This window comes from Cydia fagiglandana, chromosome 16, assembly GCF_963556715.1.
Source record: "Cydia fagiglandana chromosome 16, ilCydFagi1.1, whole genome shotgun sequence".
Lineage (NCBI taxonomy): Eukaryota > Metazoa > Arthropoda > Insecta > Lepidoptera > Tortricidae > Cydia > Cydia fagiglandana.
Window position 1 is genome coordinate 5505093 of NC_085947.1, and position 17791 is coordinate 5522883.

Consider the following 17791-nt stretch of genomic DNA (forward strand, 5'->3'; position numbering starts at 1 on the left):
GGCAAACGATGTACAAAACACCCTGTATAAACGGCGAACAAAAAGATGGAACTTGAGCCGATAAGCACTATTCGCTTCGTGCACGACGGTGGCGCCGCCCTAGTGGGTGTGGGTTATTTGCCTATTTGACAGTTTTCTGCTGTCAAATAGAATGAACATGTCGCCCCACGAAAGTTCATATTTTCACCACGACGTGCTTTGGCGTCGCTTGTATTTCCCCCACCATCAACTTCGCACATAGCTAATATAATACTATAGGAGCCGTGCGTGTTGGAGGTCCTGCCATCTTGTGGCCTGAATCGGAAACATATGCGCACATGTACACTGCCAAAGCATCTGCCGTCTATCTACATTCTACCGTAGGTACGTTTCCTTGTGCATAATAGGTTCTGCCATCTTGTGGGCTACATCGGAAGCATAAACGTTACTTTACGCCTCGCGCCAAAAATCTGACGCCTCCTATGCTGCCCCCTATAGTTCATGCACGTCCCCTATAATAATAGAATAGAGCTTCCCTAGTTTTGCCACTCATCAAAACATGGAAGAAAGCTTGGCTTCACAAAACTGTTACTGTAACGACAAAAATACTTTTAATAGCTGCACGTATTTGTATACATCGAAATGCCAACCTTACTTAGTTATGATGAGGTTGACAATTGAACAACACATTAGAAGTCTTATTCGTCGCCAGCTTTCTCCCTAGTTCTTTTTAATACATTAAAACAAGTAATTTGTACTGCAATATTAATAACTCAATATTTTAAAGCCTATTAAAGATATTGGCACCAAGATGGTGGGAAGTTAAAATAAATATTCGTCTTAAATAAACATTTGATGAGATTTTTTACATTCCATTGAGCAACATAAAATATCAGTAAGTTAATAACTGTCGATGAAAAATAATGAGCAACTTATTTATTTATTTAACATGAAAAGGTACTACTATTGCTATATTATTTCTAATTGATATAAAATTTTGCATAAAGGTCTATTTTGAAATCAACACCAAAGAATAATTTAACACTGCTTACATTTCGTAAGATATTTGGAATTAAGTTTCAATTTGAACTGCAGTAATAATGGTGCCACCAGATCTGGTAAACGCGACGCGTGACCGATTTTCGAAAACATAGCGAATTGTTTGGTTGCATATCATATCGTTCAACGTGCAAAGCGTGTGCAGTACGTGAGTAGTGCGCAAATCGCCCGCAAGCATCGCGTTCAGCAGATCCGAACGCGCCTTTACAGTCTGGCAACTAAAAAGAGTAGAAATTGAAAAGTGGCAACACTGTAGTGTCGTCCCGTTTCCTTATATAAATTGGTTTGAAAGGGACGTCACTACAGTGTTGCTACTTTTTAATTTCTACTCTTTTTTGCCAGACAGTACATAGTTGAAATTTTTATTATGTAATATTTAAAGGCAATCACAAAATTGATTGAATAATCATTCAGTATTCATTATCGAGACGGAAGACCGATTAAATTCAATGTTAATGTTTTTTTTATTACTTTCCTAATCGTAATTTAAGTACCTACTTAAAACTATTAATTTCGATTTAATGAATTGGATTACATAAATGATATGATAATTAAATAAATATATTGAATAATAATCATTATTACGAGACTAGTAATAAATTAATTAAGTTAATTAAAGTGTATCGAGATATTGAATAATATAATGTGACAATACAGCACCAAATGGACAAAATAATTGTAATTATTAATTAAATTACACACAGAATAATTCATATGAAATTATATGAAACCCTTTTAGCGTGTACATTACAGGTAAATTCATGCCAAATAATTTGACATGGTTATTCCGCATTTGCCTGATGGACCTTAGTTGTTTAATGAACTTACCTTATTGGTATTTTAACCGTCAAGTACCAATGCACTAACCCAGGGATCGGTAAAAAGAGCCAACCGCAGCAGAAAGCATCAGTTTTAAGGCTGATTGAGACGGTGCGAGAGTTTCATTAAATTTTTAATTGTCTATATCGCGTATTTACCGCCTATAGGCGATGTACCAATTAATTGCTATGCTTTTAAATAAAAGACTACAAGAATATCGAACAATAGCTCAATAAAACATGTGTTTCGTATAAAACTGTGCCAAATAATACTTTAAAACGTACCGCGAACTTGTGTTTTAAGTGAGGATTCAAGTAGTCAATAGAAATAATGAGTAAACATGGCAGTTTCACCACCTAGTTCAAATATTGACAATTGAGAGTATATTTTTTATTTTTAACCTTTCGTACCATATGCATACATATCCGAACATGCCCCGATGTATCAAATTAGCTAGACCTCTCTTTCAAGACTTAAAACGTACAATTTGGCAATGGTATAAAACCGTTGTAAAAATTCAACTATTTGACAATTCAACTACTATATTTTATAAGTAACACAGACAATCTCACATCACCAAGGGAACTTATCACAAATACACTATAAATGGTGCTAACGTCATAATCCAATAAACAAATTCATTTACACATATAATTTAAATAAATGATTATAATATGTAGAGAGATAGAGATAGACTACCCGTCCCTCTTTCTCTTTAATTAACATAGAAAAAGACGGGTAGTCTATCTCGCCACGAGATACTGTCGAGCCAATCATATGCTAGCCCGACAGACTAGAGTCGTCTCAGATTTATCACAGCAAACAAGGTGCTCTGAACTTACACACTATGTTAGCACCACGTATAATGTTACTTTAGGTATGATTCAACCAATATAACATAGCGAAATGTACATCTATAACATTGTAAAAACCGCTAGTCTATTGTCTAACCGAGCGTGATCACTCCCTATGGCGTTAGCCATTTCGGTAGACTCTATACACGAAACTGTGAATGCAAACCTCGACCATACCTTATCCTAATAAGGTCGAATTTTGCTCAAATACTTCAGCATATAGTTTTGTTTCCGTTGCAACTGTTTTTCAACGAGTGCCACATACGTCGGTTCAGCAGACTTTGGAACTGATTTACGCTCACTACCGTAACAATTTACCATTAGACAATGTTGCATATAAAAACGTTCACTCACATCGTGTTTACATGAGCGCGCAATTCGAGGGCGGTTCCTCGGGCGGCGGCGGCGGAGTCGGCACGGTCACACTAGCCCTCACACTGGCCACCACATCCGGGACAGACACCCGCGAGCTGGGAGATTCCTTTCTTACAGTCTGTTTGATCTCCTGGGCCTTCTGGAGAGGTTTGGGCTCCGGAGGGGGCTTGGGTTTCTGTTCTTGGAGCGAGCCGGTGCTGGCGGTGCGGACGCGGGTCTTCACCATAGACATGCGGCGCTCGCGGGTGTTGATGATGGAGGTCAGGAAGGGGATCTGGTTGCTGATCGCCACCATGAACGGTTTGTAGCCCAGGCTGGAAATGAGAGAAATCTGGTTGGATTATGTTTCGAATGATTGACTTTCTTTTTATATTTGATAGGTTGATGACCGTGCGAGGCCTGGTTGAACCAAGTAACTGCAGTATGACTCTTAGTTATAATACGTTTGTCTTTATTATATAGACCTGAGTCATAGAAAAAAAAATACATGCCAATAGACGTAGCAGTACTGATAATTCCGCTACTCGGTGCTAGATGTCGACTATGAAAATAATAGTCTTTTGGTACCAAAACGGATGTATGAAGTGAGCACTCTTGTCTTACTCTATTTCTCTATGTCTCAGTCGATGAACTCACGAAGAAGCCCGAATATTATTATAGTGTCAGCGTCTGCCGTGCCGATTCGGGCAAATCTTTAGGAAAGTAACTATTTCCCCATACAATGATACCCTATATGTAGTTAATATACGCTGTGTTGTACGTCCGCAGTACTGCAAGCGCGTCGCGCAGCGCTACGGCTATTACTAGCGCCCACTCCACATAGTTCACTTTAGACAGTTAAAGGGAATGGTCTGGAATATTGGATCACGCTTGACACTCACCACTCGTTGTCGCTCCACGCGTATATGTGCTGCAGCGCGGTCTTGAGCCGCTTGACGGCGGCTATGTTGACGTCCGGTGTCCGCGCCGCGTTGCACGTCCGCAGTACCGCGAGCGCGTCTCGCAGCGCTACGGCTATTACTAGCGCCCATTCTACGCAGCTCGCTTCGGTCATCAGTTGGAGGAAGTATCTGGAATAGAGGTGATGTCAGGAGTTAGTAAAACAGAAAATACATCTATTATTTATTCTTAGTCTAATTGAGTGTCCCACTGCTGGGCAAAAGCCTCTCCCGTTGATTTTCACGACTCCCGATTTGGTATTTCCTCCGGCCAGTTGTTCAGGAGGCTGTCCAGGTCATCTCGCCATCTCCGTTTGGGCCTACTGCGGCCGCGTCCCTTACCGGCATCCACTTGGTGGCTAAGCTAGCTAACCTCTCCGGATGCATTCGGTAGACGTGACCGGCCCAGTCACATTTGAGTCTAGCGGTTTTCTCGCATACGTCATAAATCTTTTTTTTACTCGTCTATTCGTCGAATTAAGGCTTCATTTCATTGATCAAATTACAATGGCATACTTTTTAAATTAAATATTTTCGAACACTTGTAACTAAATTTATTATTCAACGATTTAGACAACTATAATATGAATTATGCAACGATTTAGTGAAGTGTAATATTCCTACCTTAGTTGCACATGCGCCGTGTGGCTCCCTCGCTCGACCTGGCTGTGGTGCAGCCGCTCCATGAGCGCGGCGTAGCGCCGCTCCTCACCATTCTCACCCCAAGAAACAGCGCCACCTTCTGCCACGCTGCCTTCTCCCGCGGAACTGCAAGCAAACACATTCGTGAGACATAGTAACATTATGTAATGTTGGTAGGTGTCCATGTTTAGGGTTCCGTACCCGAAGGGTAAAAACGGGACCCTATTACTAAGACTCCTATGTCCGTCTGTCTGTTTGTCCGTCTATCTGTCTGTCTGTCTGTCTGTCACCAGGCTGTATCTCATGAACCGCGATAGCTAGACAGTTAAAATGTTCACAGATCATGTATTTCTGTTGCCGCGACTAAAAACAGAATAAAATAAATATTTAAGTGGGGCTCCCATACAACAAACGTGATTTTTTCGCCGTTTCTGGCGTAATGGTACAGAACCCTTCATGCGCGAGTCCGACTCGCACTTGGCCGGTTTATATAAGCACTGAGACCGGAGTGCGCAGCGGATTACTTAAAAAAGGAAATCGAGACTCTCCAAATCAACATTACGTAAAATTTTTGTTAATAAAGTTTCATAACCTTAAAATTACAGTACTGACCTGACAGGGCCGGGACTGACAGGCACGCCGCCAGCGGGCAGAGCCGCGCGCATCGGCAAACTCATGTAGCCGCTGTCGCCACATAAACTGTCGGAATCTGCAGATGGCGTGTATGAACCTGCAGAAAGAACTCACGTTAACAGCTGAAAATTTAAAGTGTTACAATATAAGTAGGCTCATCCAGCCTGTCTTTATTGTATACTAGACGGGATCACATTTATTTTTTACGTGACTTATGCCACAGAATAATTAATAGTACTACGGTACAGAACGGAAACTACCTACACTAGTGGCTCTGTGAGCTGTAGACCTCGCGAGCTGAGCTTAAAACTGAGTAAATGTATGGCTTCGTTGTTTAGAAGAATTTAGAGAATCTAATTTGACAATTAAAACCTTAACTATCGAACCTGCTTACAAAATTAACGGAATTCAATAAAAACACGGTGTATAGTAAATTAAAGAAAAACAATACGAAATTTATGTGTAAAAAAATACAAAAAGTTATAATATCCCAGCATACAATTACTGGGGATCGAACCCAGACCCTCTGTGCAAACAGAAAAAGCGAACGTTTACAAACTGAGCCAAATAGTTCTTAGATGGGTTGACGAAATTTAGCTACTCCTTCTCAAATTAAAATTAGTTAAAATTAAATATCTAAATACCGCCTAAACCAGCGATAATTTTTTTCTGCATTTTTTGCTATTAACTCTGTAAACATGTTTCAAAAAGAAAATAGGCTTATGATATCGATACGACTATTTGTTTAGGCGCCAGGTATCACGACTCCGCCATTTTTAAAAAATTCCAAAAACCGGATTGACAAAAAAATTTTATTTAGTCATAAAATTCGGTCACAAAATTTCACGAGAATCGGTTAAGAATTGCGACCTGTAGAGGAGAACATCCGGACATACGAAAGCAAAATGCCCGAGTCAAAACGTAGACCTTCGCTTCGCTTCGGTCAAAAAACGAAGTTTGACAGCGGTTCAGGGTCGAATCATGCTGCCTCTATCTAATATATGGCACTATCCCTTTCGGCTATTTAGGGTTGTCAAAAATCAAGTTATTATCTTATCTGTGGTCGTGCACGCAAAAGGAAGTCAAGTGGTGCCAATCCTAATAATTGCTCGGAGCAATGCTGAGCCGAGCGGAGCCGAGTTTGACCGAAGTCATAAGTTTCGCACCCCTGCTTAAGCTCTATACTCGTGAAGCGGTAGAACAATCGGGTAGCATGGTGGAAACGTAGCCTGGGAAAATCCGGGACCCTGCCGCGACCACACTGGATTTACTACACTGGAATACTTATACTGTTTTCGATTAAAAATTCCAGTAAAAAGAGTTGAAGCTGATCCGGGGTGTGACAGTGTAAGAATTTGATTTTACTTACCAAATATAAAATAGTCACTGGTGACAGTGTTGCCTTTCCATTGCATATACTCATCATTTTCCTGTAATACCAGGTATGTACAGTAATCAGCAATAGTATCTTACACAACTAGGGCCGCAAAAATATGTGACACGTTCTTATTTGGAGCGCAATAAGTGCGCGTCATATATTTTTGCGGCCCTAGTTGTGTAAGATACTATTGCTGATGACTGTACCTGGGTAGCGCTACACGAAGCCTTCATGTAAGCAACGCTAGCGCAGGGCTGCGCTACCACTCTAGTTACCCTCTCTCTCTCTCGCCAAAGAAAACAAGTCTAATGCGGCCGCCATCTTGTTTACTAAAACAATACTCACTGGTGACAGTGCTGCCTTTCCGCTGCATGTACTCATCAGCGTCCTGCAGCACTGGATAAGGCCAGGCGAAGTCTGCATGTAGTCGGCGTAAGCACAGGACGGCGCTATCCACCCTAGCCGCCCTCTCCCTCTCTCCCGCGAGCCACGCCACGAGGTGCAAGTCTAGCGCGGCGGCCATCTTGTTCACTAAAACAATACTCACTGGTGACAGTGCTGCCTTTCCGCTGCATGTACTCATCAGCGTCCTGCAGCACTGGATAAGGCCAGGCGAAGTCTTCATGCAGCCGGCGTAAGCACAGGACGGCGCTATCCACCCTAGCCGCCCTCTCCCTCTCTCCCGCGAGCCACGCCACGAGGTGCAAGTCTAGCGCGGCCGCCATCTTGTTTACTAAAACAATACTCACTGGTGACAGTGCTGCCTTTCCGCTGCATGTACTCATCAGCGTCCTGCAGCACTGGATAAGGCCAGGCGAAGTCTTCATGTAGCCGGCGTAAGCATAGGACGGCGCTATCCACCCTAGCCGCCCTCTCCCTCTCTCCCGCGAGCCACGCCACGAGGTGCAAGTCTAGCGCGGCGGCCATCTTGCCTAGAGCGTGGAGGCGCGCGGTGGAGAGGAGGAGGCGGGCGTGTCGCTGGATCATCATGTCGATGAAGAATTCCTCCGCTGTGCCGCTGTAGCTCTCTCTATTGAAATGAAACAGTATTAACCTTTTAACCGCCGTAGACTGATATATAAGACATACAAAATCGGGCTCATTTTGCCGCGGTCTGATAAATAAGACAAAACTTGGTGTAACTTCGTACTGCCGGCGACATGAGCACATGAAAAAGCAAGCAAGTTGCAGGAAGTAGCTCTTTTGTGTACATCATCATGAGCACTTTGTGTACATAGTTATTTATAAATACACATCGGTAACACGATCTCCATAGACTCTTTTAGAAAACGTGTCTCATCACTAATCTTTTAAGTGCTACCTAAATGCCACGAGTTACCGATGTGTGTTAGTCGTTAACCGCGTTAAGATGTTTGCCTTATGAGTGTTTTGTTATCGATATTCTCGACTCCCTCATGCATTAACCGGACTAGCACATGATTGGTGTAACAGTATCTCGCAGCGAGATAGACTACCCGGTCCCTCTTTTATTAACATAGAAAAAGACGGATAGTCTATCTCGCCGCGAGATACGGTCGCACTAAGTATGTGCTTGGCCCACAGCTGAGTGTGGCGCAAAGCTAAATTTTTTTCACTTTCACTTGACAGCGGGCCCTTGGGGTAGCTAGCACCTGAATTAGTGTTAGCGGTACAGTCTGAAATTCGGGAATCAGCTGCAAATGGTGTTAAAGGTATGAAAATCGGCACGATTGGAAGTGGGGCTCCCATACAGCAAACGTGATTTTTGACCAAAGCAAAGCAAATTTAAGCAACGTCGGGCGTGGTCAGTACTTAGATGGGTGACCGTTTTCTTTTTGCATTTTTTTCCGTTTTTTTTTTGCTTTATGGTACGGAACCCTCCGTGCGCGAGTCCGACTCGCACTAGCCCGGTTTTTTTGGTGCTACGGGTCAAATTGATTCAAATGGCCTAAAGATTAATCGTGCCGATTTTTATACCTTTAACACCATTTGCAGCTGATTTTGGTCAACCGCTAGTACTAAATGAGTAACCACACTGACTTGTCACTCCTCGTCGGCACGGACTTCTTCCGCTTGACGGCGGCGGTGGCGCGCGCGGGCGGCGCCGGCGCGGGTGCGGGCGGCGCGGGCGTTTCCGCTTCCGCCCGTGGCGTCGTCGTCGTGCTGAAGCTGCGGCCGCGACCGCCAGCCAACTGTAAATGCAACATAACTGAAATGTGAAATGTATTATACAAATGTATTATGATCTTTTTTAACCGACTTCCAAACCTCAAAGAAGGAGGTTATCAATTCGGTTGTATGTTTTTTTTTATGTTTGTTACTTCATAGTAATTTAAATTTTACCAGTTGTGACCAGTACCTGCATGCTGCCCAGTATGACGGAGAGGTCCTCCGCGTTGGGGGTGACGGTCTGCGACTGCACGATCTGCCCGTACTTGGCCTGCACGTTCACCGAGTTGCGCGGCGAGTCCACGTCATTTGGATCTAGAACAATCACGGTTACAAGTTCAAAGTGATTATCAATAATTGAAAATGAAAATGAAAAAAAAAAATGAAAAAATATTTATTCAGCAAAAAGTAATTACAAAGTTGATAAACATTGGTAACCGCACTAGGCACGCCTGTATCCGGGTGACCAATAACATATAATGTTATAACTGAAGTATGTTTCATAGTGTCCGACCGAAGGTTCGGTTTCGGCCAAAAAATCATGTTTCAGCCGTAGAGTCGGTTTCGGCCAAAATACGGCCGAACCTTTCGGCCGGGCCGAAACTTACGAAATGGTACTTCGGACAAAGACCAAAAGTTGGGGAATAAGTAGGACAACAATATTAATATCTAGGTACATATACTGATTCATGTATAGGTGGTATAGGTACATAATTTAATTGGTTTATTATAAAACACAATTCCACTAGTGAGGGCGCCACTGGACGGTCGACTCAGTCTTAAGAGGCTGTCAATACCTATAACGTGCACACTGTCTAAAGGTTACGCTCAACTAGTGCTGCAAAGTTGATTTTCTCAATAGTTAATATTTTGCGAGGCTGAACAGCTGACTATTGATTAAAACGAAGAAAAAACCCTTAAAAGTGCCCCCAGTACAGTTTTTCATACGAATGCTCAACCTTAGCCTCACTTTTTACCTCAATTTACCATTGGTTTGTGTTCCACATGTCCTCTACTTCAGCTTAGCCTTTGGCCTCGCTGCGCCATGCTCAGCCTGCGGTCTCGCTTTTTAATACAATGAACATTGGTTGGAGTCTGTGCTCAACTACTTATTTTGAAGCCTGAAGCACGGCTTTGACTTCGCATGAAAGTTCGCCTCACTGCACTGGGGCACTTCGGACTTTTAGGCCCAGGTGAAGATCGGTACCCGGCCTTGCGATATTATAACAAAAAATTTCGCGCTCGCTGCGCTCGCGTTGACCCTGTATATCTACATGTTAGCTTGACTGGTGAATGAATAGAGTTACACCAAGAAAATTCTACAATGATTTTGGTAGCATACGCAGTGCAACTAGTGCAAATGTTATTTATACGTCTTATTTCATAGAAGTTTTGACGTTTAAAATAACACTTTCATTGCGTGTGTTATCAAAATCGTTGCAGAATTATCTTGGTCTAACTCTAGTAATTTTCTTAAAAAACTGCTTAAGTAACATAAATTTCAAGGACATTGGGTGTTGACAGCCCCATAATATGTGTGTAAAAGCGGTTTTATGACATTGTTTTCAACGATTCTAACAAGTCTACAAAAGTTTCGGTTTCGGTTTCGGTTTCGGCCGAAACTAGAGCCAAAGCCGAACATTCGGTTTCGGTTTCGGTTTCGGCAAAAAAACATATTTCGGTCGGACACTAATGTTTCAGTCGGTTGACAGATTTAATCGGTTGGTTTTGTCTACAACTAAGTATGTAATTAACGCATAAATCCACAGTCGTCATCAGATAGGGTGACTGTTATTAGCCATTACATAGTAATTGGCCACTCTTGAACATAGTCTAATAAAACATGGTCTTCCCTTCCCAGAGTGACACAAGCCTACGTCACAATAACATGGCCGCTATGTATAGCGCTATCACATATTATCATATAACGCTGTCGCATGATGACGTAGGCTTGTGTCAGTCACGTGACCACGAAAAGACGGGAAGAGAGTACCAGGCGGAGTATATTATTATATCATGCTCCTGACAGTAAGACTTCTTTTTTTAAACAAGCAGATACGTCTGCGAGCGATATTCCAAATTTTATATTCAAGGAAAAAATTACGCTTCCGGCAGGACTTGAACCCGCAACCAACCTCCGCAATTCGTGTAAGTTTTCTTTTCGCTACTATGTAGTAGCCAATAAGGCGGTCGTCACACTGCTCCGCATCTCGCAGCGACGTCCGTTGATGCGTTTTTAAACTTTGTATGTAGAATCTCGTTTTTGTATAGAAAAAACGCATGGTACGTCACACTGGCTCCGCGTCGACGCGCGGAGGACCGAGACGCACGACGACTCGCGCGCTCGGACGGAGACGCGGTGCGTGACGCAGGGTATGTCACACCGAGCTCCGCAGTGCCGTACGGATTTTAGTGCAAGAAGGACGTAGGCGCAATGGATATCGACGTCGATAAGTTTATTTTTGAAATTGAAAGTCGTCCAGCAATTTGGAATATTAAATGCGACGAATATTTTGCTTAGCAAATAATCAAATGACGAGGTTGACATACGAGTGCAATTAAAAAAAATTTCTTCGTGTTGCCTTAAATCTTGGTAATCTCTAGGAAAAAACCCATTTATAGGTCTGGTTTGTAAATAGGGATGTACCCATGCAGTGTCTTCTGCGTTTTATGACTCGATTGTACAAAAAACAAACTGAAAGTATCGTTCGGAATAAGTTCCGTTTCCATTTTATCGACAAATAGGAACTGTTTTCACCTTAACGTTCGAATGTGAAATGAACGCGAGACGGAAGTAACGCGGGACGTCGCGCATCGCAGCTCCGGACGGAGATGCGGAGTAAACTCGGACGTTGGTGCGTTGTCCCCGCATGCAAGTCCGTTGCTCCGCGTCTCGCAACGAGACGCGGCGGCAGTGTGACAACCGCCTAACTATAGCAGTCGCCCTATATTGGAGCAGCCGAGGTGCTCAAAAATATCTGAACACGCACTCTAAAGCGTTTACAATAGAGGCGTGTTCAGATATTTGTGAGCGCCTTGGCCGCACCGATATATGTGACGGCGACGGTACAAGACAAGATTTCTCTAGTGTTGTCCAACGTGTGTGGCTATAGAATCTCTTGACAAATGCTACTTTTTGTGGAGCGCGAACGTTGAACAGTTTTCGACTTATTTAACGATCAGTTTTTACGTGTTTAATATGACTGGTCCTCAAGAAAGTTTTGTACCGTAATTCTCTTCTTCTTCGTCGTTCCGTCATGACTGAGGATCGTGACCAACAACTATGTCCCTATATTTATCGTGATCAAGGGCTATGTGGGCTGCCCTCTGCATGGAACCACATGCTTGTCTAATCATCTAATGGAATCCGACCATCTTGCAGGAGCTCGTCCTCTAGCGCGCTTTCCTTAAACTTGTCCCAGTATGATATCACGTTCGAGGCTGTGGTGTGGCCCTCTCATGGCAGATTGTTGAGAGTCGTTTGGTGAATAGCTGGCTTTCAGAATAGACTCATTTGTTCTCATTGCGTTTGTAGGTAATTAAGAAGACTAGTTACCTATAGCCCTGAGGAAGCGCACCAGGTCCCTCGCCAGGTCCCAGCGCTCGTGCTGCAGCGCCGTGTCCAGCAGCTGCGTGGCCAGGTGTCTGCTGACTGCTGAACTCTCCAAGTTCTGCAACATAACTGTTCATTACCAACAGTACTGGAAGCTTAAGACCTTGACCTTGGCCAACAGTCGAGTCCACACAGAGCGAGCATACGCGCGGCATACTCGTACAAAACGGCCAGTGTAGCCTTGCGCGTGCCGCCTCGGCCGAAATCATCTCTCATGGCTCCTCTTCACGATGGGCCAACGCCGGCCACTCCAAGAGGGAGCAAGTGATATTGCTATCTCATTCTACCGCATGGCTGCGTCCCTTAGAGGGGCCGGCGTTGGCCCATCCTGTAGAGGAGCCATCAAGTAGGTACCAAATTTCAAAGATAGTACAGAAGAGTCCTATAGCTAAATAATGTTAGTCAAGCTTTTAGTGCCTTCTTCGTTTCTAAAAGAGAATATGGGGGGGGGCTCTTTTTGAGACTAAATTCACAACGGAAAAATAATATAGAACAGAATCATGTATAAATACCCCTCCAATCTGTAACATCAACAAGGCATTTGTTTATTCTGTATGAACGCCAATACAAATTAACTATAAATATCATCAGTTTATTATAAATATGCGAAATTTCCGGTCGATCTGACACCGAGAACTGCATCAAATCTTACTTCCAAGATTTGACCGACAGAAGAGGTAAATAAGAAATGTTGTAAAAACCTTAAAACACCAACTGCGTACAATCGACGTCAAAGATATGTTTACACTTTTTGCCTTATTACAAAGGAGTAGGGCATGCAGTACCGGTCCCGGTACCAAGAATTTCATTTCCCGGTTCTGGGCATGGCCGGAACCGGGATTCCCGGTTCTTCCCGGTTCTCAAGGCATCTTTTGATTACTTTTAAGAAATTGTTTCTGTTAGCGTACAATCTTTATGAATTACTTATTTTCATATAAATAATTGCATAAGAATTAATAAATGACTTATTTTATTATAAACAAACACTTAATTGGCGTTCCAACCTATTTTACGAAATTAACCGGCACACATTGGCTCCGCCTGGGCCGAGCCACACGGCCGTAGCGTAGTCGATGCATTCAGCACTATATGACGGCACGGCCTGCCTTCACGAATGCCTACTTTACTAGGTTAATTTATCGGGTTATTTGGGTCCCCCGTTTCATAGCACCATTATTAAATGTTATATAATGTCCGGAGCTAAAGTACTAATTACTATTGAAATGGGAATAAATAGTCATATGATGAGAACCGGGAAGTACCGGTATCGGGTCTTCAGTACCGGTTCTTTTGATACCATAAAATTCCCGGGAATTCCCGGGAATATGAGAACCGGGAATTCCCGGGAGCATGCCCTACAAAGGAGTAAGGTGCGAAAGTGTAAACATATTTTTGACGTCGACTGTACATTGTCAGTACGGCGGCTGACGCGCACATCCGCAAAAAAACTACGCACCTGAATCTAGTTAATTATAACAATCGGCATGATAATAAGTACGCAGGTAATCGTTACATCAGTTCTTGTAACACTTATGTAATCAAGGTTTATCGAGTTTATAGATGTTTGTAAATAGAATTTACATATAGAAAATATCTCATAATTTTCTGAAGTTTTTTATATAATCGAATATTTTGCTGTACCCTAATTGATATTATATTAAGTGTTACCTTCCTATTATTGCTATATTTCGCTGTAACACATTTTTGTCACTTGACAAATCACTTCTCCCTTATTCATAAATGCGCTACAATCAAAACCAAAAATATTACATATTAACTCACATTATAGACGGGTCTAACGCGAATTATATTCAATTACCTTCATTTACCGACGTTTCGACACAGGTTTCACTGGTCGTGGTCGCGGCTGACGCGCCTATAATGTGAGTTAATATGTATTCAAAACGCGAAAGTTTAAAATATTATATTCCAAAAATATTACTTTGCTAATCCGCGAAAAGATAACGTGCTAGTCAATCAGTGCCAACCCGTTATACCTACTTACTTGTGTATTTTTTTACATGCAATTAATGTAAAAAGTGTGTATAGTTAGTTACATACAAACAGCAACACTCCTAACTAACTGTACATCGATTTATTTATTTATTGAAAACATGTTTACATGACATTACAGTGTATAACTAATGCACCATGAAACTAGTAACATTTAAATTACAGTATACATACATAAGATTGACTAAATTATGACAGTTGAACAACGACTATTACATCGAAGACTTGTGACATCGAAGAAGTATTGTGAGACGATGGATGACAGGCCTTCCACAGTCGGTGTATAGGTAATAATATGTTATGTGATGTGCTATTTCTGTTCTTCCTGTGTATGTTGTATTCTGTACCTACTTTGTGTTATATTTTTCTTGTAATGAAATATTTTGTAAGCGTTTCTCGGCGCATTGGTACTTTTACTGTAATGCCGTGTAAAAATAATTGTTTTTAAATAAATTAAAATTAAAAATTAAATTAAAAAATTAAATCGATCTTATTAAAAAAGGCATTAAGGTCCACCGATGCACAGTCAACAGTGTAGGCGATGGTACGAAAATCGCAAGTAATATATAAGGTAATAACATTTACTTGTAATATAATCAGGTACGACGCAGCTGTATCCAGCATCTTCCGTTGCAGGCATTCTTGAAACAGTTCCTTCGGCTTCCCTGCCGCCGAGAAAAGGTACGCCCATAGCGCTATCTCTGTCTTCCTCGCGCATTGGACTACAGTCTGAAAAATGGCAAACATGTTTCATTTCTAATCTTCTGTCTCTGTTTCTGATGCATCTACATTTATCTTCCTCCTAAGGCCCCCGGCCATATAAATAAAAAATCCAAAATTTGCCACTGAAATTTGAACCTATACAGTATGTATCAGAACGAAAGGCCAAGAAAGAGACCCATTAATGTTTAGGTCGTACTGAGCAACTTTTACTATAGGACCAATCCCGAAGAAAAGAAAGAATTGACTCTCCCATAGGAAATTTCAACATCAAACCAGCAAAATGCATGAAACATTGAATTTTTTTTCCGCGTTTTCGGGGTTGATCCTATAGTAAAAGTTGCTCAGCATGACCTAAACATTAATGGGTCTCTTTCTTTGCCTTTCGTTCACATACTGTATTCCTATAATGGTAAAGGTCGCGGGAATCCGCTGGATGCGGGTGGAGCGAGACCGGTCCTTGTGGCACTCTTTGGGGGAGGCCTATGTCCAGCAGTGGACGTCCTCTGGCTGATATGATGATGGTGATACCTACAATGCAGGGAATAGAGTTGAGTTTGTTTTGTTATAAAATTGAACGAAACAAAACAATTGCAACTCTATTCCTATTTCAATATGGTTTAAATTTCATCGAAAAATTTAGTACTATAGGTAGGACCTTGGGCCTTAGGAGGCTAGAAAGCGTCTACGGTAAACTAACCTGTAAGTACACAGGGAACTCGTGAACGAACTCAATAATACTGGGGAGTTGTGCGTCCGGTATCGGCTCCTTGCTCGTCGCCTCTTCTTCCAGAACCTGCGTTCAGTAGAAACTTAAGAGCCGACAGGAGTGGTCATTTCTCCATACAAACGTACTCGACTGTTTCCTCCGTCGGGTTTGATGCTAAGGCAATGATTTTTTCAACACAGATTAATATTGTCAATATCTGTGTCGGACCGTTTAGCTTTTTTTGTTTTTTAAGGCGCTAGAGCCCTTCAAAAATGGCCAAAATGGCCTCATTGACTATGCCGCAATGAGAGGCGTAGTATTCAAAACTGATATCAATTAGCCAAAAAAGCAAAACGGTCCGACACAGATAATTTCATAATCATTTAGATTTCCAAATTTGGTTACCATTGGTTAAGTTTTAGAGGAGGAAACAGTCGATTTTTGAGATTTTTACGCAGGATTTTTCGCCTTGTCCTTATCGCACTAGTTTTAGGAGCCGCTTCCGTTAGCTAGACGGGTATATTTACTTAAAATATTTAAAACTCAGCTCCTGTTTCGTCTTAAACATTTTGAACTTATTTTTAGCCATGTAGGAATATCGTCAAATTAAAACTGGCTCTCTTGCGCTATCAGAAGTATTAAAAGAGTAGCGCTCGTGAGCCACACTGATGCTCGAACTCTGGGATATACGGGGTGAAATTGTTATCTTTGAATATACTCTGAGGGGATATGTAGGTCATACTGAGCAACTTTTAGGCGCCAGCCCCGAAATCGCAATAAAAAAATCTGTTGTTCCATAGAAAACATTGGGAGATTTTTTTTTGCAATTTCGGTGTTGGCCCCATAGTAAAAGTTGTTAAGTATGACCTACAGCCTCACCTACCCTTAAGAGTATAGTCAAAGATAACAATTTCACCCTGTATATCCCATTGTTGGAGCATCACATCAGGTTGGCTTACGACCCCTCAGAGTTTGGTCAAAGGTAACTATTTCACCCTGTATAGTTCGTTTTTTTTTAGCATTAGAAATAAGGTAAACAATCTTGATGTGTCTTTTAATTGAAAAACACATTATAAAAATAAGTTTCGGCAAATATGTAACAATTATGAATGTAATACGATAAATTTATATTCTTCTGCTTTCAAAAGTAATACAAATATAGTAATAATAATAATAAATATAGTAATATATAATGTAAATATAGTAGTCACTGATTTTTATACAGCGCTTTTCAATTAAAAGACATGTCAAGATCGCTTACCTTCTTGCAAGTTCTTTCTAATGCTAAAAAAAACCGGGCAAGTGCGAGTCGGACTCGCGCACGAAGGGATCCGTACCATAAAGCAAAAAAAAAAACGGAAAAAAATGCAAAAAGAAAACGGTCACCCATCCAAGTACTGACCACGCCCGACGTTGCTTAACTTTGGTCAAAAATCACGTTTGCTGTATGGGAGCCCCACTTAAATCTTTATTTTATTCTGTTTTTATTAGTATTTGTTGTTATAGCGGCAACAGAACAGAAATACATCATCTGTGAAAATTTCAACTGTCTAGCTATCACAGTTCGTGAGATACAGCCTGGGGGCTGTCCATAAATTACGTCATCGATTTTCGACGATTTTTGACCCCCCCCCCCCCCCCCCCCTATAATCATCCAAAAATCACGCTTCAAATGACCCCATTTCCTCCTATTTCATGTTACCGTCATCCGATGTCCAGATCCCCCCCCCCCTAATTTGAAATGACGTAATTTATGAATAGCCCCCTGGTGACAGACAGACGGACAGACGGACGAACAGCGAAGTCTTAGTAATAGGGTCCCGTTTTACCCTTTGGGTACGGAACCCTAAAAACGAACTATAGAATAACAATGAAAAAACATGTTACACGGTAATTTATTGACAAATCAAA

At 41.8% G+C, this 17791-nt stretch overlaps 1 protein-coding gene across 1 annotated transcript in view; it reads right to left on the minus strand.

Moving 5' to 3' along the window:
- Positions 1-1362: 1362 nt before the first annotated feature.
- The window catches only part of LOC134671872 (guanine nucleotide exchange factor subunit Rich), a 58593-nt gene continuing 42164 nt past the window's right edge, over positions 1363-17791 (minus strand). The window contains exons 20-29 of the mRNA XM_063529731.1: positions 15872-15967; positions 15037-15180; positions 12382-12496; positions 9016-9140; positions 8697-8848; positions 7427-7707; positions 5279-5396; positions 4649-4792; positions 3968-4156; positions 1363-3400 (exon numbers count right to left, since the gene is read on the minus strand). Coding sequence (XP_063385801.1) covers positions 3073-3400; positions 3968-4156; positions 4649-4792; positions 5279-5396; positions 7427-7707; positions 8697-8848; positions 9016-9140; positions 12382-12496; positions 15037-15180; positions 15872-15967 — 1692 coding nt within the window. The 3' untranslated portion in view covers positions 1363-3072. The remainder of the gene's footprint in view (positions 3401-3967; positions 4157-4648; positions 4793-5278; positions 5397-7426; positions 7708-8696; positions 8849-9015; positions 9141-12381; positions 12497-15036; positions 15181-15871; positions 15968-17791) is intronic.